At 45.2% G+C, this 25,796-nt stretch overlaps 1 protein-coding gene across 1 annotated transcript in view; it reads left to right on the top strand.

The window, feature by feature from the left end:
- DRD2 (dopamine receptor D2) overlaps window positions 1-25,796 on the top strand; it is a 69,786-nt gene that overhangs the window by 26,598 nt on the left and 17,392 nt on the right. The window contains exon 2 of the mRNA XM_034754807.1: window positions 21,790-22,102. Within this exon, the coding sequence (XP_034610698.1) occupies window positions 21,821-22,102 (282 nt within the window). The 5' untranslated portion in view covers window positions 21,790-21,820. The remainder of the gene's footprint in view (window positions 1-21,789; window positions 22,103-25,796) is intronic.

Raw genomic sequence — 25,796 nt, 5'->3', positions numbered from 1 at the left:
GGGCCGGGCCAGTTTTATTTACCTGCTGACGCGGCAGGTTCGGCCGATCGCGGCCCCCACTGGCCGCAGTTCGCCGTCCCGGGCCAATGCGGGCGGCAAGAAGCCGCGGCCAGCACATCACTCGCAGGTAAATAAAACTGGCCCGGCCCGCCAGGGTGCTTACCCTGGCGAGCCGCGTGCCGAAAGTTGCCGACCCCTGCTATAGACCCTGGTGTGCAATGCTAGTTCTTCCAACAAGCACGCTGAACTGGAGAGGGAAAGGGAGAAGGAGCGTGTGTGTGTGTGTAATGGTGAATCTCTTTATACCTCTGCAACCACCAACTATGTGTAACCCACACACCTCCTGGGAGTGGTGTTCTGTCCCATCTAGTGGCACCAAGACCACTTAGAGAGAGATTATGAGTCTGCTCTACGGCCTTAGCTAGCAGCCATTTGGCTTTTAGCTCATGCAGTAGAGGCTCATGTACTAAGCTCCAGAGGTTCCCTGCTTCAATCCTGCCCGCCAACGACCGGGGTCTGTCGGCATTACATATGCAGTCACTCTGAACTAGGTCCCTCAGATCTTTATTGCTGCTGCTTCAGTCTACACAACTGAGCACAACCGTAGAGACCAGGGCATGCTCAAGAAACTTTGTTCGCAACATTACCTGACTTAAGGTGTCACGTTCATGCGAATACTCCCTGCTGAAGCCCCACTATCCTGAAGATGTGCCTTATCCACTCTGTTTTCCAGTAGCATGGACAGAACATTCCTGAGTTATGTCAAGTGCTTTCGAAGCAATAGTCAAACGTTGGCTGGCTCCATTGAATATAGCAAAGGTGTGGGAACTGGGTCAGCAGAAGTCTGTGGCAGGTGCCCCAGTGTACAACATGAGGATGAGGATTTGTAGTGTGTGGGGAAATTACGCTGACACTATCATTTTAATCCTTTCGGACCAAGGCCTGCCCAGTGGCTGGTAGGCCCAAGCCTGAACCATGCTAAGTGCAGTGCTCTCTGACTGTGGTAAGCGAAGGTTAGGACACAGACAGGGGGGTCTAAAGAAGAGGCAGTAAAAGGTCCCAGCAACAAGAATAGTTTGCAATAGGTGTGTGTACTGCTGTTGAAATATAATAACCACTTGTGTGAAGCAATAAATGTAACCTACAAGTATAATGCAATTATCTAAAATGAGGAACCATGCCTCCCCTACTCCAACTGCATGACTATCCCCTTGTGTAACTGTATCCTAATAGGAATATTTGTGTAATAAGCACCCCATAAAAGGCAAAGTTGTAACATCGTTGGAAACCACCGAAAAGCTCTTAACTCAAATTGCACCCATCCTAGGCAAGGTTGCACAAGACCCTAACTCTCTTATTCCTAATAAGGTTGTAATTACTCAAATGAGTGAAATTCAATTCCTAATATGGCTATTATTACTTGAACTGTGTGCAATTTGTTTGCAGTTTTAAACTATAAAGGCTTCAGTGTGCTGTGTATTCGGGGGTGCGCAGTTTCCAAACTGCTACCCCCCAACGCATTGGTATGTATCAATAAACAGGCCTCAGGCTTGAGTCTTTGATCCAGAATTACTGCGTTGGTATATTTTTCCACAACAGTAGGATGGTAGCACAAAGCAGAGGTGGCCAACCTATGGCTCCGGAGCCGCATGCGGCTCTTCCAAAGTTAATATGTGGCTCCTTCTATAGGCACCGACTCTAGGGCTGGAGCTACAGGCACCAACTTTCCAATGCTCATTGTTCAACCCCTTCCTCTGCCACAGGCCCTGCCTCCACCTCACCCCTTCCCCCAAGACCCTGCCCCTTCCCCGAGCCTGCCACGCCCTTGCTCTTTCCCCCCCCCCCCCAGAGCCTCCTGCATGGTGCGTGAGGCACAGGGAGGGAGGAGAGGTGCGGACCGTCGGGGCAGCTGGCAGGCAGGTGGGGGGGAAGCTGATGGGGGCTGCTGACATAATCCTGTGTCTCTTTGGCAATGTACATTGGCAAATTCTGGCTCCTTCTCAGGCACAGGTTGGCCAGCCCTGACATAGAGGCCTCAATTAACACTGTGAGAATATTGCCCAGGCTTTGAAAAATGAAAAATCTGAAAACTTTCTGCTTTTCAGACACCAAGAAAGCAAAAAACATAGGGGCAAAAAAATTCCAAAATGGGGGGGGAGGGGCGGCAAATCTGTTTTAAGAGGAAAATGTGAGGTTTTTAGTTTTCTGATGGGGGAAAAATAATCAAAAATTTCAAAGTAAATAGACACTTTCTACTAAAAAATGTTACACAAACTTAGTTTTCCATGAAAAATGTTTTAACAGAAAATTTTGGCCACCCCCAATCCTGAGTCTCAGTCCATTGCTTTAACCACTAAACTATCTTATTTTTTTGAGGCCTCTGATGTCAGCAATACCATTCAAACCCAGGCACAAAGTTAATGATGAGCTGCCAGGCACAAAGAGGGTCTGAGCTGTAATTGGGTGGTTGTTCCCCTCCCCGTAACAATTCCTGTAGCAAAGTGCTCTGGCTAGCCAATTGCACTTAGGTTGTTCTGCAGTTACTGTCATTTCACCTGCTTTCAGAAAGGAAATGCAGGCACTTAGAAAACCTTTTGGTGCATTTGTCAAAGTGCTTCTTTGTCCTGTTGAAGCACTATTTATCAGCAATAAAAATGTTCCCTATAGCAATTTTTGTCCGTGATTCAAAACAGATATGTCATCACTCCTGTGCTTAACATTATGCTGTCAGAATCCCCTGATTAGAGAGACGAGGTAATATCTTTTATTGGACCCACTTCTGTTGAGGAGAGAGACAAGCTTTTGAGCCACACAGAGCTCTTCTTCAGGTTTGGGGGAAGAATTCCTCCAATGTCTATTCAGGTATAGCGTCTCCAGAAATATAGACTCTCAAACTATGTGAAGGACATTATTAAGTTTACAAATCAAGCACTCAGAAGTTAGGAAATGCCAGTATTAAGGTTTATCCCTCGTGTGTGCATTATGATACAAGTCTTTAGTTACATGATCACCTACTATTTTTTCCACAAGACCCCTGCCTCATCCAGTGCACAGGATGGACAGTGCTCAGTTAATGAGCAGCTATTCAATATTTTGTTGTTTTAATGCATGTAAAGCCTCCAGGGTGATGGACATCACTCTACACTGCTAAATAAATAGATCCCCAGCTATGATGCTCCAGGGAATCCTGAAATAAAGAGCTTTTTTTTTTATTGCTGTAAAAACACAATTTTTGCAAACGGCACCGAGGCACTTACAGAAGTCACACTGAAAAGCAAGAGAATCTTTCATCCCATTTATCAAAGTGCCCTCAATTCCCACCTGCAGACAGGTGAGATGAGAATAAATTGATAGTTTAGAAACTAAAACAAGTTTGGTTCCTCTCATTCCTCAGCTGTATTGTGAGGGTTCTTGTAGGTAAAACAGGTGGTGACTCGGTTGGCTGGTTAGCCAAACCCTTCCTTGTCTCTGGCCGTTTTATGAACTGTCGTGCTTTACCGTAAAGCAGTGTGATTTTCTGGGAGACACTGAGAAGTATTTTCTCCTTGCAAAGTAATAAGGATGCAACTCTCCCTCCCTTCTTGGGAGTCAAGAGCACATTCTCATGCTTCCTTTCTGAAATTAAAAGAAAGGTCAAGTTCAAGGTAACATGGCCATCACACCACGGGAGGCAATGTGCAATCAAGTGCTGATCTGCTCTCTTTCCCACCTTCCATAACAGGCCAGGAAGGAAAATGAAAATAAACTGGCACATGGGTAACTTTTCATAAGATCTACTCTTTCAAAGCAAAAAGGCATAAGACAGACACAAATTACACCCTATAGTATATTCGCAAATTAGAATCTTTTAGCGCTTTAAGAAGTCATGGGGCTAGAACCAGCGGTTCATTGCATCGCAACTCCCTTTTGACAACACAAATTACTACACGACCCTGGGAAGAAGGACTGAAGCCCGAACCCAACTGCCCTGGGAGGAGGCCGAACCCAAAGCTCAAGGACTGCAGCCCTGGGCGGGCAGTGGGGAGTAACCTGAGCCTTGCACCCAGGGCTGAAACCAAAGCCTGAGCGCTGCCGCCCAGGGCTGAAGCCCTCAGGCTTCGGTTTCTGCCCTGGGCAGCAGGGCTCAGACTTTGGCTTCAGCCCCAGCAACTCTAACGCCAGCCCTGGTGACCCCATTAAAAGAGGATCACAACCCACAGTTTGAGAACCACTGGGCTACACTATGTCTCACTAGATACACGCCCAAGCAAAGGAGATATGGAGAGTAGAGCCCTTGTACAATATACTTAAACCTTGGGTCCAGGCCTATAGTAGGAAGCAGGCACTGTCCACTCTGTCCCCTGGAAATGGCAGGGGCAGGCAGAGAACGGGTGGAACTTTGGCTCCACCCCCCACATTCACACCAAAGTGACTGGGCCCAGGCAGGTGACATCCACGTACCAGCAGCAAATTGTTACTCCCGGTTGAGCAAGCAGGGAATTGTGCCTCTGAGTTACGCCTCCCCAGGGCTGCTCTTAGTGCATTCTGCTGCATCAGGATTGCTCAGGGTTGTGCCAAAAATGACAACCTAGCCCTTAATGTCAATGGCTACATTATATTTGCAAATGGGTGTGTAGCCTTCCTGACCCTGTTCCAAAACCCATTAAAGTCAATGGAAGACCTGCGGTGAGAGGACGCATGCAAACAGCATGTCATTGTCAGTGACTTGTTTTACAGATTTAGGGAATTTTGTTAAGGGCTTTTTTTTTTTTTAAATGCATTTCACACAAGTTTCTGCCTTCTCTTAAGGTAGTTTTGCATTATCAAAGGGCAACAGGAGAATAGAAAAAGTGCTATTACTGCATATAGCACTGATTTTTCTCTTCTTCACACTGAGTCACTTAAGCTAACATTTAATTAATTTGTGACACTTTGACAGTTTTCAAGAAGACATTTGTAGAGCTATCAAGCTGCATTGATAGGACTGTCAGACAAGCACCTTTTGAATTATCAACTATTAAGGACCCATATGCAACAAATTTACAAGGTTTATCATACAAATTGTTCTCTGAATGAGCAAAGCACACAAAAAGCTCAGAGAAACACAAAATACCCCATTGTTCACAGGTGAGCTTGATATTTGCAAATGTTTTGCTATTTTGATCACTTACTTTGTTTAATAAATCAGGTTTGGCTTTGTCTTACCTTAAGGGAAGCAAAAAGGCCTTGTTGTAGCACTGCCTAGCCAGGCTGGCTTCAGTCTAGCCACTGTCTCAGATTCCCCTGATGGAGGTGGGGTCTCTCAACCTTCCCAGTTTGGATTCAATATCAGGCCCAAGCCTCCATAAAGGCTCATGAAAGCAGCTTCTCTGTCCACGTTGGCTTTCCCTCTTGCCACTCTCAGTGCTGAGTACTAAGATATAGGGACCAGACCATCTCCAGCCCAGCCCAGCCCAGCCTTCCCTTCCATCTCCTACTATAGCAACTCATCTCCCTCCTGCAGTCCTTCTGTCTTAGCCCCTTATAGAAAATACCTGACCTCCCCACCCCAGCAGAGCTGTCTAGCCCCAGGCTACCCGGCCCTTAAAGGAGCAGGCCACCTTGTTATAGGTCTGTTCTATAGGGATTTGCCAATATACCCAAGATTTTCAAGTGACTCGTGATTTGGGGTGTCCAACTTGAGACCCCATAGGAAGTGGTGAGCACTGAAAAATCAGGCACCATTAAGATGTCTCAAGTTGGGCACCCAAAAATCGAGGCACCCAAAATAATCACTTTTGAAAAACCTCACCTTTAATTCATGAGATTGTCTTGTACCCAACCAATTTCTGGAGGGGGTGACGGCTTAACATTCAGTTGTAGATCTGTAGATCTGCGCCTTTAAACCCAACAGATCTCTTGTCAAACACCCAAAAGTCACCTCAGCACTTTCAGGTGCTCGACACGAATGGATTCAGCCATGCAGTACCACTGAGCAAGAGATCAACACTGTTACCCCCATTGTATAACTAGGGAAAGTGAGACACAGGAGATCAAGTCCCTTGCCCAGTGTTACACAATGAGTCAGTCTCAGAGCTGGGAGCAGACCCCCAGAGTTCTAGCTCCCAGCCCCTTTGCTGTACCTACTAGACAATACTCCCTCTCCCGTACTTTGCAATGTTTGAAGTAGCCCATTTGCCTTGCTGACACCAGGCCAAGGCCAGCCAGGATGTAGCTGACCTCAGTGACCAACTTCACTACAATGCACCAGGGCAGAACGGTATCATAATGTGTCCGGTTAGCACAAAGTCACGTGTTCAGCAAGTGCCCTGCTCCCAGATCGCAGCCTGTGAGGGAGAGCCCTCTTCATCTCTCACTCGGTCGTTAAAGTCCTAGTCAGCAGGCAGGCTTCATAACACATTAAGCAGCATCTACGCAAACTACAGAGTCAAATGCCCTTGGGTTGTGCCCAATGCCACATGTGCCGTGACTGTCCTTGAAAGATGCGAGGCTAGTTCCTTTCCACTCACAGAGGAAATAGGTTTAACTTAGACACTGATGGGAAACAAGGCCATCCCTCCCGGGGCTGACTCTAGCATTTACCTGCCTCTGCTGCAAGCCAGAAACACATTCTTATAACCAGAATATTCTGCTTGCTGCTTCTGTAGAGCATCTGGCATTATCACTTCTGATAAGCTCAGGGCAGCTATTCTTGCTTACATGAAAATTCAATACAGCATTCCTTTGTTATTTTTCTCTGCGGTTTGTTGAAGGAGGAGTTCAGGCATGCCCCCTGCTGGCTGTGAGGGCACTGAAATCTACCAGCACTGCAAGCACTATAGGTACAGTACAGCCAATTCAGGCAATGGTGACCAAGACAGCATTGGTGCAAAACCAATGACACTCCATCCTGGGTCAAAATCGGGAGAATTCTTCATTTTATCAGGGTTTCCAGAGTGAAATGTTGCATTTGCTGATTGAACAAATCCTCCCATTTTAGCCTAGATCAAATCTGCAAACACCCAGGAAATCATCAGGAACATCTCACTGTCTCTTTCACACACACACACACACACACACACACACACAAAATCGACCGGTGTTGCACCCAACTCTGCTTTCTGACCATCAGTGCTTCCATGCCATCATTCAGAGGGAAACAATGCAGTGGCCTTTATCTGTTGTAGGTAGGAAAGAACAGGCTGAATGTTTTTGCCTTATTAAAAAAATTACCTGCCTTAGTAAAAGCTAGAAGTAGTGAGGGTGGCGAGAGCTGGAAGGTTTGCAGCACAGCTGTTTGCAGAGGTTTAATTATTGCACAACAGTTGGCACCTGGTTGCTGAGGAAACCATTTAGCGATTCTATTGCAATTGTCACAACATTTTGTTTCCTTCTAGGGTTGTTTGCAGAGTTTTAACAACTCCTTAGTGCCTCTGCTGTCACTGCAGTCACATAAATAAGTCTTGCTATAGATAAAACCCAATCAGCCTATAGCCATGGTGCTGTCAAAGGAGACTGCTAGTGCACTGAGGAGTGAAAACTTGGCTGGGGTAAATCAGTCGATTACAGCTTCAGAGAAACTCTGCTGATTTAAACAACAAGGAGTCCGGTGGCACCATAAAGACTAACAGATTTATTTGGGCATAAGCTTTCGTGGGTAAAAAACCCACTTCTTCAGATGCATGGAGTGAAAATGACAGATGCAGGCGTTATATACTGACACACGAAGAGAAGGGAATGACCTCACAAGCGGAGAACCAGTGTTGACAGGGCCAATTCGAACAGGGCAGATGTAGTCCACTCCCAAAAATAGACGAGGAGGTGTCAGTCAGGCTGATTTACACCATCTGAGCATCTGGCCCCAAGATTACTAATGTTGCAAATCTGTCACTCTTCCGGGTGACGTTGTCCTCCGACCCTGGTTGTCTGGTGTCCGTCTGGTCCAATTTGTCATAATTCTAGATTGTGAGTTCTTCAGGGCAGGGATTATCTTTAGTTGACTAGTTTGTACAGTGCCGAGCACACTGGAGCTCTGATCACTGCCGTGCCTTTCATAGTAATAATAAATTGAAAGGCACCCGGGGGAGGAGACGCAGCTGGGACGAGTTGAGGAAAAACAACAGGCCAGAGGGAGAGCCCCAGGTTGGAAAGAAATGCCCTGGACGGTTTCATGTTTGCAATGATGAGCTGGGTAAGTTCAGGCATGTCTATTAAATGAAGGGAATAAGTGAACTAAACAGAAGAAAACAGAGAAACGTTACCTGTCATCCTTAGGAGAAGAAAGAGAAAGGGGAAGTCCACAACAACAAACTAGATTCAAAGAAGGCCAGAGGCTGGCTAGTCACCTGAGGGCTGGCAAATCAGAGGGGCAGAAGCATTTCCAGCTTTCTAGGAAAGATGCCAGGTCAGAAGTCAGTAAGGGGAGACCCATGTAATGGCTTCTTTCCGTTCCCCAGAGCTCTGGGGCTTGGGACGCTCAGAGCAGCAGAGTATCACTGTGCTCATATAAAAATGGCTGCGTTGCTCTGCGGCAGTCACTCAAAGGGGATAAGGAAACAGACGGCAGCTGCATTAGCTTCTCACTTCTCTGTACTCTGCAATCCCAGTGGGACGGGACCTTGGGGTGTAAATACATCCAGCTGGCGCCAGACTTCACAGGTTCTCTCTGTGCCAGGCCTGGCCCTGCGACGGGAGATCTTCAATCAGCAAAGCTACATCTTTCAGCCTGCAGAGAATAGCCCGACACTCACAAAAATCAATCTCTCCTGCGTGCCAAGGGACAGCATACAAACCGACTCCCCAAACACAGGCTTCTGCTCTCAGAGGGTCTGTCTACACTGCAAACGGACACGCGCGGCTGGCCCAGGCCAGCTGACTTAGGCTTCTGGGGCTAGGGCTGGGGGGCTGTTTAATTGCAGTATAGATGTCTGGGCTCAGGACGTTGCAAGGTGGAAGGTTCCCAGAGCTTGGGCTGCAGTTGGAGCCGGAACATCTCCATCACAAATCAACAGCCCCGCAGCCCGAGCCCAGGCCAGCTGTGGGTGTCTGACTGCGGTGCAGACATACCCAAAGTGTTACCCCAGATGGGACGCCCCAAGGCAGCCTCTCGGTATCAGGCCCTGTGTGATAGGTTGTGTCTTTTAGCAAGATTATTAAACCTCACATATGTGTGTGTAACCCACACACCTCCTGGGTGTGGTGTTCTGTCCCATCTAGTGGCACCGAGACCACATAGAGAGAGTTAAATGAGTATGCTCTACGGCCTTAGCTAAGGGCCAGCTGGCTTTTAGCTCATGTGGTAGAGGCTCATGCACTAAGCCCCAGAAGTCCCTGGTTTGATCCCGCCCGTCGATGACCGGGATCTCTCGGCGTTACATATGCATCTGAATGCCAGCGATTCAGCCTGCCAGAAGCTAGGACTGGACAACAGGGAGTGGATCGCTCACTTACCGCCCGGTTCTGTTCATTCCCTCTGAAGAATCTGGCACCTACCACTGTCAGAAGACAGGCTACTGGGCAAGATGGACCATTGGTCCGACCCTGTATGGCCGTTCTTATGATACAGGGGTGAGATATACAGGCCTGGAGTATGAACCCAGCTCTCTATCCAAACAGATCAAGGCAGGACTGTAGAAGGGGGTTGATTTGGAGTAGTGTTTTGTAGAAAACACAGAATTTTTTATTTATCTGCAGCAATGGGCCCCTGGGATGTGCAAACTCCAAACCATCTTCTCTTCCTCAAGAGCCTGTGCCCAGCAAAGTCCAGTAGGAGCGTGAAGAATCCTTATTCCAAAGTATCAGAGGAAAGTTTGGAAAACCTAGGCACTCATTCTGCAATTAACAAGATCCTGTAAGAACAAGGGGTAGACCTGAACTTTCTGCATGAAGGACCACAGGAGGGTTTTTTCCCATGTGGACTTGATCCCTCATGAAACGAGTTGGAGACTAAGGAACAGCGGTCCTGTTGATGCGATGGCCCCAGCTTCAAGGGAAACTCCAAATGTGGCCCATATCTCTACTGTGGTTAGGTGAAGAAGCTGGATATGATGCCCCTGTCCTGGCCCCGCTACCTTTCCCTGCCCACTGCAGCCTGACCCAGGCAGGATCTCAGAGTCATGCACAGTTCAGTCCTGACCCCGCTAATCTAAACTGTTCTTGTCAACTGTCATTATGAGCACGAGCCATTTCAGGGTTATTTTTATTAATTATTATTATTGTTTATTTACTTATTTTCCTACTGAAAAATTAAACCCAAAGCCCCAAGCAGCAGATGAAGCACAACAACAAAGCAGGTCACGGGCACATCTGCTCTGAACTGTGTATGGAGAGTTCACTGATATGGAATATTAGCGGTGATGCAAGCCTGAATCAGCTGTAATAGAGTGACTCGTCTCTGAAGCAGACTTGTATGCTGGAACGCAGATTCAAAATCAGCTTCTTTGCTTTAATTAACCCTTTTTACACCAGGCATTGAGGATCATAGCTAGTTGAACAATTATCCATCCGTTTCAGTGTTTGCTATAACATACATTGCCATAAAATCAAAGACCCACAAGCATTTACATGTTAGTAATCCCAGTTAATTCAGGGATACTGTTATTACTCTGCAGTATTCATTACCAGTTTGTCCCTTTTGTTGATTGATGCATTTATGCATACACCAATCCTGATTTTCTTTAAATGCATTTGTCATTGCCGAATAGTTGCTGAAGAGTATAGACAGATAATTTTCCGACTATGGGTTATTCCAGAATAGCTATTCTGGAAAAAAGAGTGTGCACAGATGGAATTATTCCGGAATAGCTGTTCTGCTTTAAATTCACATCCTGCCTTATTCCAGAATATCTTTCATGCATAGCCAAGCCCTCAGGAACATTTCCATGAATACCTAGCATTTGTCTGAATACTCATAGTGAATAATGTGACCGCACAAACCAGACCACTGAACTTAGCACGTTTATTCATGAAAATACTGATGAATGAGTTTTCTTCAACGATTTGACATGCTCTTTTTACTATTTGTGTGAATCAAAGAGCTGTTCCAAATTGCACCGGCACTTGAGGTGGAAGATTTGGGTTTTACATTCCTAGGAAGAATTTTTATAATCATAATGTCTAGGTCCTTAGTATAAAATTGTTACTTGGGATGGGTGAGAGGCAAAGGTCTGGTTAGGAGAAGTGTTATTTATTATTAATTATTATTATTATTATTATTTTATTACGTTAGTGCTGAGAGACCCCAGCCAACATCAGGACCCCACTGTGACAAATGCTGATCAAATAGGTACTCTGAGACAGACCCTACCTTCAAGAACTTACACTTTAAATAAACAAGAGGTGCAGAGGAAACAGAAGCAGAGAGAGGTGAAGTGATTTTCCCAAGCTCCCATTTGTCCAAGCTGTGCACACACACAGTAAGAGAAAGCACTCCCCACTCAAAGAGTTTACAGTCGAAATAGGGCAGACAGAACAAGGGAGAGAGAAAGGAAATACTTTTATCATGGTTTTTACACATGGGAAACTCGGGCACAGAGAAATTAAGTGACTTATACCTCATAAATCCACAGGACATCAGTCTGGAGCCAGAAATCGAACCTAGACCTCCTGACACCTAAGCCAGTCATGTAATCAGCCTCCCTCTTGAGGTCTGGGTCTTATTGACAGTTATCCAAACATCTTTAGGGTGGAAATTAGTCTGTGAAGGGAATTCCATGAGATTCCCAAGATTTGCAAGCTATGATCAGATTTTATATGGGTTATGCTTAAAATATTTATGTCCTCCATCATGGTGCTAACACTAGGAAGTGCAGAGTTTCATGAAAATTAAGAAGTCACGTGCTAAACTTTTTAGACCTCAAGAAAGGTTTATGATGCGATTACTTGGAATTTTGGGCAACAGCAGTACAGGCCAGTTCTTCTTTTATCCAAACTAGTTTGCTTGCTGCTCTTTGAAAAAGTCCCCTGATGTTTTCCAACCTAGATCCATCACCATATGCAGCATGAGTTCCTCACCCCTCCAGGAAACTTCTAGGTTGCTCTGATTCCAGCTTATATTTTCACACTTGTTTCTGAAAGGTAAAAGTGGAGAACTCCATTTGCAAGAGAGAGATATTTATAAAAGAGCTCTCACTGTTTTCTAGGCTCTCTGCTCGCTACTACAAAAAAGCAGTCTCCCAGATTTTGGTTTTAATATTTTCATTTAAATGATACATGTATTTTTCACTCTTAACCGCTAGGCATTCAGGTCCCCAGTCACCAGGAAAAACAACAACCCATTCTTTTAGAACAAACTGCATTGGAAAGGGAGACTTCTAAGTTCCTGGGGGGTTATGCATTAAGTGATATCTAATTTAGTTTCCTGAATTCTCAGTCTGAGGCCCTGAGTCATTTCTATCAGACACATTGACAGGCACTGCATAAATTAACATTATTTGTGTCAAAATACACTGATTGGGTAATTCAAAGGGTTGAGATTTGGTTATTCTTTTTTTTTTCCTTTCTTTTTCCATCTTCCTGTAGCTTCATTGTCTTTCTAGGCAATGAGGAGCAACAAATTTGGTGGCACCCTTCAGGATTGGTTCCACCTGTCCTGATTCTCCAGGGCTGTCCCTTGTCCTACAAGGCTGTCTTACAAGCTGCATCAAAGCCCTAAATGTAATTCAGGCCAGGGAGAATTAGAACATGACACCATCCCTTTGCAACATGTTTCCGCGACACAACATGGCCGTGTTGTGGTGGCACTGCCTCAGGATCTCACCAGCTGGACGGGATGTTTGCTATAAGTAAAAACAATACCCAGACATCTTTGAGAATGTCAGCTTTCTGAGAACCCAGCGCAATGGGCCCTTGATCCTGACTGGGGCCTCTGGACACGACCATAATGCAAAAGAATACTACTAATAAACCTGTGTGAGATTCAGAGGGGGCAGGAGACAGAAATGGGGCTTAGATACAGTTGGGCAGTTGGAACAGGGGTAGGACCCCAGAGTTCAAGGAAAGCAATATAATATCGCTGAAGAAAGGGGAGGGGATGAAAAGAAGAGACAAAAGAGAGGACCTGAGATGGAAAGGGAAGAGTGGTGGTGGGAAGAGATGGAAGCTGGGGTAGAAGATTTATTTAAATCATGCATTACAGTCCAGGAATGTATCCTAAGTGTACCTCAACAAAGGGACTGTAACTCCCAGTTTTGGTTCCAGAGACTTGAGCTTCACTGTCCTGTCTACAGGAGCCCCCAGTGGAGTTAAGTATCAGAGGGGTAGCCGTGTTAGTCTGAATCTGTAAAAAGCAACAGAGGGTCCTGTGGCACCTTTAAGACTAACAGAAGTATTGGGAGCATAAGCTTTCGTAGGTAAGAACCTCACTTCTTCTTGCATCTGAAGAAGTGAGGTTCTTACCCAGTGGAGCTACAGAGGCATTGTACAAGATAAAAGAGAGGAGGGGGATTTTTCTGTACCTATTAAGATAGCTTCAAAAAGTTCAGCACCCAATGACGGGCAAGATGAGAGGTCTCAGCCTTCACATTCACCGGCATGAAGAAGGGGCAAATACTTTTCTGAGCTACTTTCTGTCAGCTTTGTCATTTCTTGCTTCATGCGGGTGTCACCCACTGGGACAGCACTCAGCCAGAGAATCTGCTTCTTTAGCTCCTGCTTTGAGCAAAGGAAGTCCTCCATTCAATCTCTGGTGTCAGCCAAGATGGCAGCCGTCAGACCCGCTTTACGTCATCTTACCGGTGCTCACCGATTGTGATGGATGCAGATTTTACAAACCAGTCAATTGAAGTGTTTTCCAGTCTGGCCAAGGCTACTAGTCCTAAATGCCCTCACCCTGTTGGTACTGGGGATGCGGGTGATGTGTTGAAAAATCTCCCTCTTCCCAAGTCAATAACTTTCGCAAAGGCCCTGACAGAAAGTGGTCTCGAATCTTTTGGAAATCAGACGTTTATGGGAGGTTTATGCAGGACATCCATGGATACTACATGCTGCCCAACCAGCAAACCTCCACTTGATAGACATTGCAGGTAGAAGAACAACAAATTTGTCAGGTATTGAGCTCTTCCATGTTTGGAAGCACATCTCTAGTCCTACCCACTTACCTTTTGAAATGCAAATTCAGTGTTTACACAGGAAATATGTAAAGGAGCTGAAAGGAAAAGAAAATGTTTGAGACAGAAGGAGCCTGGCGAGACATTTTTGGCTTTTGATTGGTTGGTTTAGGCTTTAATTAGACAAACTGATTCCCTCATATGCCACTTATGTCAAGACAAGACGGCACCGGAAAAGATCCTCAACTGGTGTAAACCAGTGTAGCTCACAGGCTTCAATGAAACTATGCCGAGTTACTCCAGCTCAGGATCTGGCCAATTTTCTGTAGCACTAGACTGGAGTTCCCACTGCTACTCTTAAGAAGAGAAAGAATCTTTGTACATTTGACTAGTTCTAAGCCTGGCACAATTATTCCATTTGTAAAGCAGAATTTACAGCCTTTGAGTTATTTACAAATCACTGGATGCCGCCACATCCTCCCAGTCCAGCAATCCTTGCTCTGCTAGATGAAAGCCACATATAGGTAGCTCAGTGGGGCTTTCTATGGGGTTAGGACCAGTATTTCTTAGGTGTGATTTGGAAGCTACGCCTCTCCATTCATCAGATGAATGATAAAGCATGTCTTCGCCGAATACCTCATTTCTCAACATCTGTCTCTGAAGGTCCAGGAGTGAATGAAACTGGTACCTGGTGTCTGGCTGTCTTTGTCTGATAGCAATGTTGTTCTTGATGGATAGAGACGAGAAACAACACTAAAGACCTTGGCCGTGAAAATCAATTTATGCAGGGAATCTTTCTCAAGTTTCTAGCTCCTGTGTCACACATCACTGAAGGCAAGAGTTTAGCAGGTTTTGAAAGAGGATTGGTGATTTCTATGGACAGCAAGAACATCCAGAGCTGTAAAAATAAAGATTGTTTTGGCAAGACCATGAACTCTCCTGTTACAAAGCACGAGCCAACCTCTAGCTAAAAGGGGTCAGGAGTAAACTTTCCCTGGGGACTGGTTATCCCATCACTTCAGGACTCCTTGTATCTTCCTCTGAAGCAGCTGGTGCCAGCCACCATCAGAGGCAAGAAATTGGGCTAGATGGACCCTGGCTTGAATCAATGTGGTTCCTCCTGTTGTGGATCAAAACAGAAATGTTTTGGAGCAATGCATCCTCCACAATGCCTGCTCTCAAAGACTTCATGTCAAAACAGGGCCGGGGAGCTTGTTTGGGTATAATAGGAAATGACCCTCCACTTTCCCCAAAACTTGAACCCAGACTAAAACCTTGGAAAAGTTCTGCTAAGTTCATGTTTGTTTCTTTTCTCTCTTTTCGTTAAGTGCCACAGGAACGTTTATTCTGGCAGAATGTTCTGCCCAAAAGGAACCAATGAGTTCTGAGACTAGCAAACTTCCAATCCTGATTTCTAGGCCAAACAGGACAAGCTCCATTCCAATAGACTGTGGAAAAGCATCCAGAACTTCGGATCCTTATCTGAACTCCTTTGCCCATTGAGATTCTCTGCTCGTCACTCAGAAGGAAGTCTTAACTTTCTGTGTGTATCTGCATCCACATAGGACAATGAATGTGCTGGTGATAAAACTCCATTCAGAAATAAAGATGCATGGGATGAAGTAATTACAGCATAACCTTTTATCTGCTGGTTCCCCAGTGGTACCTGGTGTCCTGCTATCCATTTAAACTCAATAGTGATCAGTAGAACGTTAGCTTAGGTACACTCAGCAGCAAATCAGGTGAATTTAGCAGCAAGTGGGTTCTGCTTATGTTATGGCAGCACTTAGAGACCCCAAATGAGAAACAGGCTCCATTGTTCTAGGTACTGTCCATACAATCAGCAAGAGACAACCTCTGCCTCAACAAGCTTACAATCTACATGGAAAAGACAATGGGCTGGAGATAGGAACTATTATCACCCCCATTTTACAGGTGGGGAACTGAGGCACAGAGTGATTAAGTGAATTGACCAAGGTCACAGAGACAGTCTGTGACAGAATTGGGAACAGGACTCAGATCTCTTGAGTTCCAATGCAGCATCTTGAGCACAAGTCCATCTTCTACCTGGCCATATAGGACCATTCAGCAGCACATCACATGCTTTCCACATGGAAGCCTGGCACATCAAGCAGAAGAGCATGTACATTTTGCCTATACATATCTGGCACTTTCAGCGGCACCACTAGGAAGTTCTTGGAGTATTCAGTACTAGCCGAGCAGCTAATGACTGTATTCAATAAGTGTTAAGCTCATGCTATTCCCTCCTTTTTAACAGGCACTCCGAGAATAGAGTCATTCCTTACTACCCTTGGAGTTCTGTCCCAAGAATGCAGTAGCTGAAATTTCATGATCATACTTAAGAATTACTTGCACTGCCTTGCTTTGGCTGCAGTTTGATGCCCTGGTTCTTTCCACTTTGTGGCCAGTTTACAGTTTAATAAACCTTTGGGGACAAAATGGAATAGTCAGCCTGGCAAACAAAGCACTGGATAACCAAGCAGGACAGAGGAATATCTCGCAGTGTATATTTCATACACTGGGCAATGCACATTCTAGGTCTCATAAATCATCTTCAAGACAAAGGTTGTAATGAGAGATTGCTGATACTATGTAGGATGAGTCACATAACAAGATTATGTCGGAATGGACTAATTAGTTACATTGTGTCCAATCATGCCCATCCTATCCTTCATCCCCCAAACCCAAAATTTTCCAAAAAGACATTCATATTTGTATGTTAATTTTCATACTTCTCTGTTTTTTGTCGTTTGCCCCGCAAAGGCAGATATTGAAATACAACAAGAAAGGCTCTTCTCGCGGTATTTCCAAATTGATTTTTATTCTCTAGAAGTTCAGATAAGTCCGAAAAAGCATCTGAACCAAACCTCTAAATCATCAGCGACTTGTCTATCAATAATGATAACTAGTGGTGATCAAACTATTTGGTAGAATTAAAATTCATTAAGAATTCAGCCCCTTTTTTTGTTCACAAATTGTGCGTGTAGTGATGAGTGTTTTAAAAATGTACCATGATGGTAAGCATTGTCTAAATATTTTCTATGAATAATTCTGTCTACCACAGACAAAGTATATGCGCCTAAGGAGAAAGGCTGACTGATTTTTTCAAGGATATTGTTTACAAACTTTTCATTCCCACCATCACAGTTTCAGGCTTAACCACACTTTTGACACACACCCACCTGGCAGTCTTCCTCCAGGGTCTATAAAAGTGTACCCTAGTTACCAACCAGCTTTCACAAAGCAAACATAAAAACAATGAAAGTTCCCATATATGTGCTAAAAGCTTACCAGAGGTCACCCCAACTAGGGCTCTGGTAGGTGTCAATCTTTCAAACCCCACAACTGGGTTTGCCCACTTGGTTACAAGTCCACGTCACCTTTTTAGATCAAGAACAAGAACCCCAACTGGACATCTCAGGTCTTTGATCTCCAGTCTCCAGGAACAGGCAATCATCAGTCAAAGGCCTTCTGCTCAGGGTGTAGCGTCGAAAGAGTAGGTTTTTGCATAACCCAAAGTGAGGAATTTGCATTAACCACACTTCAGGGATTCCCCTACTTGACATTTATTATCCCAAAAGTCCAAGCCTGTCTTTCACATCCCAATACAGATTTTTGAACTCCTTACACTTCCCAGGACTCACCTCTGTCACACCTACGGTTTGCTATTTGTTACTCATATGTTGTGGTTGCTGATATAGGTCACATGGTAATGTTTCTGCTCTCTGATTGGATGACTGAAATATTCCATTCAGAGATTTAACAATTAATGCTCTCTCCAGTTCATGTGTTTGGCCTGATAATCATTCGTGCTAAAATTCTTGATGTTTTCAGGATACACAAACTTCTTCACAGGCACCCAACAGTGGTCTGAATACTCATGAATAACTGCTCATTCTTGTAACACTTAGCTGTGCATGCTGCTTTGCCATTATATGATTGCTTATAGTTACTCCACAGCTGTCATTCTTTTTGTACTATAAAAACCGTCCTAAAACTTTTGTTTTCTAAAACAAAAAACCCCACAACAACCGACTTTGCCAACTGTTAAAAGAAAAGAAATGACTGGCAAATGTTGGGTTTAAGAACAGGCATTATTGCCTTTATTAGGGACACATTTTAATAACAATTGCCTGGCTCACCTATGCTTTATTCCTGGCTTATACTAATGGGCCACCGATTTAAATGCTTACATCAGAATAAAATCAGAGCAACACACTCATGGATCAGACCCAGTATTTCAAGTTCACAAGCATGGGAAGGTTAATAGTAATGAAACTGGTGCAGAATTTTCTTTGCAACACCCCAAACTTGCTGGGCACCTCTAACCCCTCCTGTAATATAAATAATAAACAATAAAACAGCTCAAAAAACCCCTTTTACTGGAAAGCTCTTGGCTCTTCCCTGAACAGTCTGAACAATCCCTAGCCTGGACAATATTGCCAAGATGAGAACATCACTTTCCACTGATGATTCAGCAGCACACTCATTGTATTAAGCCCCTCATTTTTAGTGGGAAGTGGGATGCGAGGGGCTGTGTCTGGAGCAACCTGGGACCATGCTGCCCTTTGTAAGGTGCCTTGTTCCCATAAAAGCCTTTTAGCAGATTTCTGCACTCCACAAGGTGCTCACAAGGGCTCCAGCTGGAAGAAAATGCCACTGGCAGCAGGATGTTAATTTGAAAACACCAGCATCGTCGGTGCAGTTGGGAACCCAGCAGCCAAGGGCTTCACTAAAAGCATTGGACTCAGAGCTAATCGAGGCTCCTTTTGATCCCTTTGTGAGTGATATTCGGCGGATTATAGAGTCTCCTCTGGAAATAAGGAGCTTGTCAAAGACCAGCTGATATCTGTAGTGTGAAGATCTTCTGCTTAACCCTAAGATTGACCTACTTGCTTATCTCCTCTTGTTGGTTTTGAAATGATGCAGTCTGAGAACGGGCCAGCCACTGAAGAAAACTCTCAGGATCTCAAAGAGCTTTGGCTGCTAGATTCAGGGAGCAATGGTAGAGCTCAGCATCTCTGAAAATCAGGGCCAAGTGGTAAAGAAAGCTCCATACAATGCGGGTTCTTTCTGCCATTTGTGTGTGTGTGTAAGATTCCCTCATCAACATTATCAGGCAGTTATGAATGTGCAGGAATATACGGAACTGTCCCTAACAGGAAGGATTACTATGAGGCCTGGCTTTGGGGAGGGCAGGTCATAGGACATTAATAACCACCACTGCATCCATGCTACTGTTGAAGTCAATTGGAGTTTTGCCATTGACTTTAGCAGGGTGGGATCACATAGATACTATGTTGACAGGCACTATATAGGATCCTATGTCAGGGAGACAGATAGGATTCAGCGCCCACACATGGACAGGAGTGAGGACCGCAGGCTTATGTCACCTCAGTGAACATTAACTCAGCGCTGAACCAGGTCTGTCCAATAACAACTCAGGTACCATCCCCCGTAGCACCAATACGTCTTTCTGAAAGGTTTATCCTTGAAGGTCTCCCATTGAAACAGCAACCCATCCTGATCAGCTCAGGAGAACTGATGGGAGCATTCAGTGGTCTGCCTGCAGTCTGGCTAAAATAATAAAGCACATAGGTCCAACCCAGAAGTCTCACGTCAAAGCAAGGTAAACAACTCCCAGCTTAGATTCCAGTGCATGCTGGAACAGCAGCTGTTTGTATCAAGAGAGAGCAGAGAATGTCAGGGCCTGGGATTTTGTTGCAATTATGGTTGTTGCCAGCAGGTCAGCCGGGGCAGGACACCTTTTGAAGGAAAGAGACAGGGATTGGGAAAGTGATGCCCTATTTATATTTTCTCTGTTATCTTGTTCATTTTAACGAGCAGCAAGAAACCAATGTGAAGTGAAGGAAATCTCATTAAAAAGCATGAAAGGAAAAAAGACTCAGGAAAGATAATAGGAGCTTAATGCATTCGCTACGCTAGGAGTTGCTCTGATTGCATGCTGGGCTGGCGCTTTGACTGGGTTTGATGCCTCCTCCTTGTTCCGGTGCCAGCTGCTAGTCAGCCTTTCAAATGTCAGTCTTGTAACGGGATATTTTTGGTTTGATTTCCTTGCAGCCTTGAGTCCATCTGAATGAATGTTCACAGACCCTTAAATGCAGTTGTCATGGTTTATTTGGGTCCCTTTTCATTATAATGATGTAGCAATATGTTTGGGGAGCGTGGAAAGGAGTGGATGGAGGCTGTCAGGGTCAGCACTGCTAAGGGATGATGGACAATTCACTGCTTTAGATAGGAGAAGGGGGTCTAGGTATTGGATCAGGTTGGTCTGGCAATAAGAGAGCAGATGCCTAGGGACTCAGCACTTCTGGCTCTCATGGGGAGTTCATGCGAGCGGTGGGGCTCAGAACCATGCAAATAAGGTAGCACGCCTCTGAATCTGGGCACGCAACAACGGAGGCGCTCAAAATTTATGTGCGCTTTGGAAAATCTGGGCCTGAATGCTCTCATCCTAATCTTCTGAGAGATATTTGCCCTCCTCAGAAGACCACAGTTTCACAGTGCATCTGCTTTGATAAGGTTGATCAATGGAATAACAAGGGATGCTGCAGGTCAGGATTGCAAAGCATTGGGGCTGAGTGCATCGGCAAGCTTGTGTGTGGGGAGCCAAGAACTGGATTACTTGTAGGCCCTGCATGTTAGATGATTGGTTCGGAAAGTTCAGCTACCTTTGTTTGCTTTGTAAAAAAAATCCGAGTGGTTGCATTTCCTGGGGTAAGACTGGTGGATAAATTACTTCAAGATAGAAAGGGTGATGTAAAAGTGTTTAAGATCTGAAAAAAGAATGAGGAGTACTTGTGGCACCTTAGAGACTAACAAATTTATTTGGGCATAAGCTTTCATGGGCTAATACTCACTTCATCGGATTCATGCAGTGGAAAATTCAGTAGGATTGCCATACCAACTCTAACGAGACTACTCAATTAAGGTGGGCTATTATCAGCAGGAGAAAAACAACTTTTGTAGTGGTAATCAGGATGGCCCATTTCAACAGTTGACAAGAAGGTGTGAGTAACGGTAGGGGAAAAATTAGTATAGGAAATAGTTTTTAGTTTGTGTAATGACCCATCCACTCCCAGTTTTTATTCAAACCTAATTTAATGGTGTCCAGTTTGCAAATTAATTTCAGTTCTGCAGTTTCTCGTTGGAGTCTGTTTTTGAAGATCTGAGTTTCCCATCTTAAATAGGGTTAGACAAGCCTGGGATCTGCCTCCAATACACTCATGCATCTGTCAAGGGAAACTCTGACCATATAGAGGTTCGCCCTTCACCTATTGCTGAAGGGACCATAACAACCAATTCCATTGGAACCCGGCAGTGAGTAAAAGTGATACACTTATTCACGTTCTATCTGCCTTGCAAAATACTTTCACTGTAGGGTGTGAGCACCTCTCAGACCTAAAAGGATTTATCCTCACAATGTGTCTGTGAGGTAGCAAAGTATTATCTCCACTAAGGGCCTGTGTAACTCAGGTTCAAGGAGATTGAAGCCCAGATCCTCAACGGTATTTAGGCACCTGACTCCTATTGAGGATTTTGGCCTAAGTGACTTGTCTGAGTGACCCAGAGCTCCTGAGTCCTACTCCAACTTGACCCTAAGACCAGTAAGTGTCATAGCCTCTGCAAGGTTTACTTGCGTATATGATAGAAACATGGAGCTGACCTCCATGAGCTTATGTGTGCATGATGGATTCGTTACACTCTAGTCTTTGAGTATCATGTGGCTTCTTCTTTGTGGCAGGGTGGAGCTGGAACCTGGCATTGTTACCTTCATGGATCCCCTGAACGTGTCCTGGTACAATGACGACATTGGCAACAGGAACTGGAGCAAGCCTCTCAATGGGTCCACTGAAGACCAGAAGCCACACTACAACTACTACGCCATGCTTCTCACCCTTCTCATCTTCGTCATTGTCTTCGGCAACGTGTTGGTGTGCATGGCCGTGTCCAGGGAAAAAGCCCTTCAGACCACCACTAACTACCTGATCGTGAGCCTGGCCGTGGCAGATCTCTTGGTGGCAACTCTGGTGATGCCCTGGGTAGTCTACCTAGAGGTAGGTGGCATTGCTTTGTAGCATATCCTCCGCAAGCCAAATATGTCTGGTGCCTATATCCAGAGAGTGGAAGATTAGTGGCTTGGGAATCAGCTATTTAAAGTGTGGCTCTACTCAGAAACAAATGTGCTCATTTTTCTAATTGCCAGTCCTATGAATGCAACCAAGAATCTGAGAGTCAGGCCAGCTCCTTCCTATCTCACACATCATAACCACCACAAACAAAGGTTCTGGAGGCCAAATTAGGTCCTCTGTGATACCCGGGGTGCTCCACTGTCTTCAGATTATGTTCTCCATGACATGTGCAGTCCCATTGTCTTCAGTGGGTTTGCTCAGGTGTGTCTGGTGCTTAGTACACTAATCTACTGAGTATGCACAAGAAAGAAGAGAATCCAGATAATTTCCCCATAGATGTACTAGTTCTGCAAGGCTAACCAGAATTTAAAACTCAGACAACAGTTAATTTAGCCTGCAATTGTAACGCCGACAGACCCCGGTCGTTGGCGGGTGGGATCGAACCTGTGATCTTTGGAGCTTAGTGCATGAGCCTCTACAGCATGAGCTAAAAGCAAGTGGCTGTTAGCTAAGGCTGTAGAACAGACTCATTTTATCTCTCTCGCTAAGTAGTCTCAGTGCCACTAGATGGGACAGAACACCACACATGTTTGTTACTGTACTGCCTAATGCAAATGAAACAAATGCTAACAGAAAAAAGAAAAACAAAAGCAGAGGAACGTAGGCCTGGCTTGACATGAGTAACTGGACATAGGCGAGGCCTCAGTTCTTAGGAGACAGGATTAGGGAGGTAAAAGGATCAGCAGACTAGAAACAGAACGTCTGTACAAGCTAAGATAAGGGGAACACTCAGGGGACAATTTACAATGGACAAGATAACAATGGGCAAGATAAACCTGGAATGTAAGATGAGGCAAAGAGTAAATCAGGCATGGCCAGTGCATGCTATATTGGTTCGTACAAAGTGACCTAGCTAATCCCAAAACCTGGGATGCCATGTATAGTAAATGCAATGTAACATGTCAATGTATATAAAGGAAGAGTTTTGCGGTATGACTTTGGACATGTGGTATGCACTATACCCACCCTCTACACTTGAGTCTCATCAGCTCAGTGTAGGCTTGCTGTATGCCAAATAAAGGAACCTGAGTCATGACACTGCAGGCATTCTGAATTCTTGGGGAACCAAGTGGAAGAGGTCTGAGGGAAACCCCAACGAGGACTAACCTTGAGTTGACACGGATTTTCCAAGATACACAGCCATGTGCAATGCATACCCAAGCAGAAGAACGGGCCCCTAACACTTCATTGGAGTTGTGTGAATAAACTATATAGACTATCGACCAAACACATAGGACCACGGCATATTTCTTAAAAACCACCGCAGTAGGGAAAATGTGCAATTGTATGTGCAAAATGTAAATGCAGAGCTACTGTGTCATAATATATAAGAGAAATAGAATCACAAGTGAGCTACTTGTCACATTACAGTAGTTAGAGTGTCACTTTGGTATAAAGGAATTTTGTGCCTCTGCATGTAGAGCCGTGTTTGAGTGGCACTGTGTTCTGTGAAAGCGGAATATTCCAAATCTGCCAAGCATTTAGTTGACATCAAATGATTCTTGAAATCGTAAATAGCTAGAAAGAGCAAAGTGCAATGTGTGGGAAAGGATAATAGAAAGTACAAGGCCCTTGTTCTTCAAATCTTTAGAAAAACTTGTGTGCACGCGCCTGAGAGACAGACACAAAGAGAGAGAAAATGTTACTTTCTTTGGAGACTGGTAGACTCAGGGAATAGCATACTAAGCAATTAACCTCTTGTGCAGAGAATGATCTCAAGTTTTATGTATCACGTAAGGGCTTAAGTGGTATTTAAGTTGTACTTGGGCCTTGTGCTAGCCTTCTACACAGGGATGAGTTGCTTCCACAATGCCTAAAGTACTGGGTAAAGTTCTACTTGGGTTGCCAAAAAGTTGTTACACATGTTACTATCTGATGACTATCTGTGACCTATGTGAAATGAGCTTTGAGGGGTCTCAATCTAATTCCTGGTGGATAGGTGTCCACATCACCTTCAAAATAATTGCTAATTGGCCTCTGCTTGCTGGCTATCAGGAGAAGCCAAGGATTGAATAAACTATGGAGACTGAACATCCATCCATCCATCTATCTCTGACCACCGAAAGAAGATCCCTTCAATTAAGGTTAAAGCACACTGGGTGAGAGGAAAGGAAGGATACTTACTCAGCTGCTGTAGTCTCTAAATAAGTAGTAGACATCAAGGGGTATCCATGTGGAACCATTTACCGGTGCTAAATTCATCTAACAAGAAACATAAATAAATAAATGACATTTCCTTCAATATTCTCTCTTTTAGATGGACCTGTAATTGGAGATAAACTGGAGTTTTTTTCCAGAGAACTCTGCACATGCAAAATTACAAAGTGAAAATTAAATTGCAGTCAAAACAAGCAAGAAGTCAGGGCTGCAATCCAGCAAAGCGATTAAGCATGTGCTTAACTTTAAGCACATGATTAGTCTAACTGAAGTCATTGGAATTATTCACATGTTTAAAGTTAAGTACTCTGCTGGCTCAAGGTGCTACAGAAGTTTAGTTATTTACTTTACAGAGGTGATCCAGAAATAATACTTACTGCCAAGAGTGCTGAATACACTCAGACTGCAAATGAAAAGTCCTTTGCTGAGACCTCTGTCTGATCTATGTTTCACAGCAGGGTTCTTGATTTTAATTTACTCACTGCTGAGTTATTGGCCTTTAATCTACTCTACAGCCCTGAAGTCGATTGGAAGCATTTACATAGAGCATCCCCACTAGGTGGGGAAGAGGAGTTTGCTTTATAAGACAATTGGTTGCCACTTCACTAAGAGCAGACTGGGGTTGCCCAGGTATTTGAATACTTAGGTTTAGATTTAGGGTTACCATTAGTCCGGATTCCGCCGGACATGTCCGGCTTTTCTGAGTTAAAAATAGTGTCCGGGGGGAATTTGTAAATGTCCGGACTTCCCCCCCATGCAGAGCACGCGCGGCTGACAGGGCAGCCGGACGGATGGTGCCACTTGCACTGGGCTCCGGCAGCCAGAAAGAGCCCCTCCTCCGCTTCCCCCTCCTCTCCCCTGCAGCTGAGATCACTCCCTCCCTACATTCGCAGATCACCGGACGTTCGGGCCTCCAGCAGACTGGAGCTCCTCCCCCTGCCCAGCGCGCTGCTTAGCGGGAACCGGGTGGGAACCGGGCTATGCGCTCCGTGGGGGAGCGCGGCAGCATGTCGGGCTGCACGTGGAGCCCGACACGCTGTTCTGAGTGGCGCGTTAAGGGGACCAGGAGGTCGGAGAAGGGGTAGGGAGGTTCTGGAGGGGGCAGTCAAGAGACAGAGAGCAGGGTTTGATGGGTCGGGAGTTCGGGGCGGGGGGCTGTCTGGGGGTTGGGGGTGTAAGGTTTTGGGCAGTCAGAGGACAGGTAGGGGGTAGGGTTCTAGGGGGGCAGTTAGGGTGGGGGGGTCTCAGGAGGGGGCAGTTAGGGGACAAGGAACAGGGAGGCTTAGGTAGGGGGTGGGGTTCTGGAGAGCAGTTAGGAGCAGGGGTCCCAGGAAGGGGCAGTCAGGAGACAGGGAGCAGAGGGGTTTAGATGGGTCGGGAGTTCTGGGGGGGGGGCGTCAGG

Source organism: Trachemys scripta, chromosome 21, assembly GCF_013100865.1.
Source record: "Trachemys scripta elegans isolate TJP31775 chromosome 21, CAS_Tse_1.0, whole genome shotgun sequence".
NCBI lineage: Eukaryota > Metazoa > Chordata > Testudines > Emydidae > Trachemys > Trachemys scripta.
This window is presented reverse-complemented; position numbering and strand designations above follow the sequence as displayed.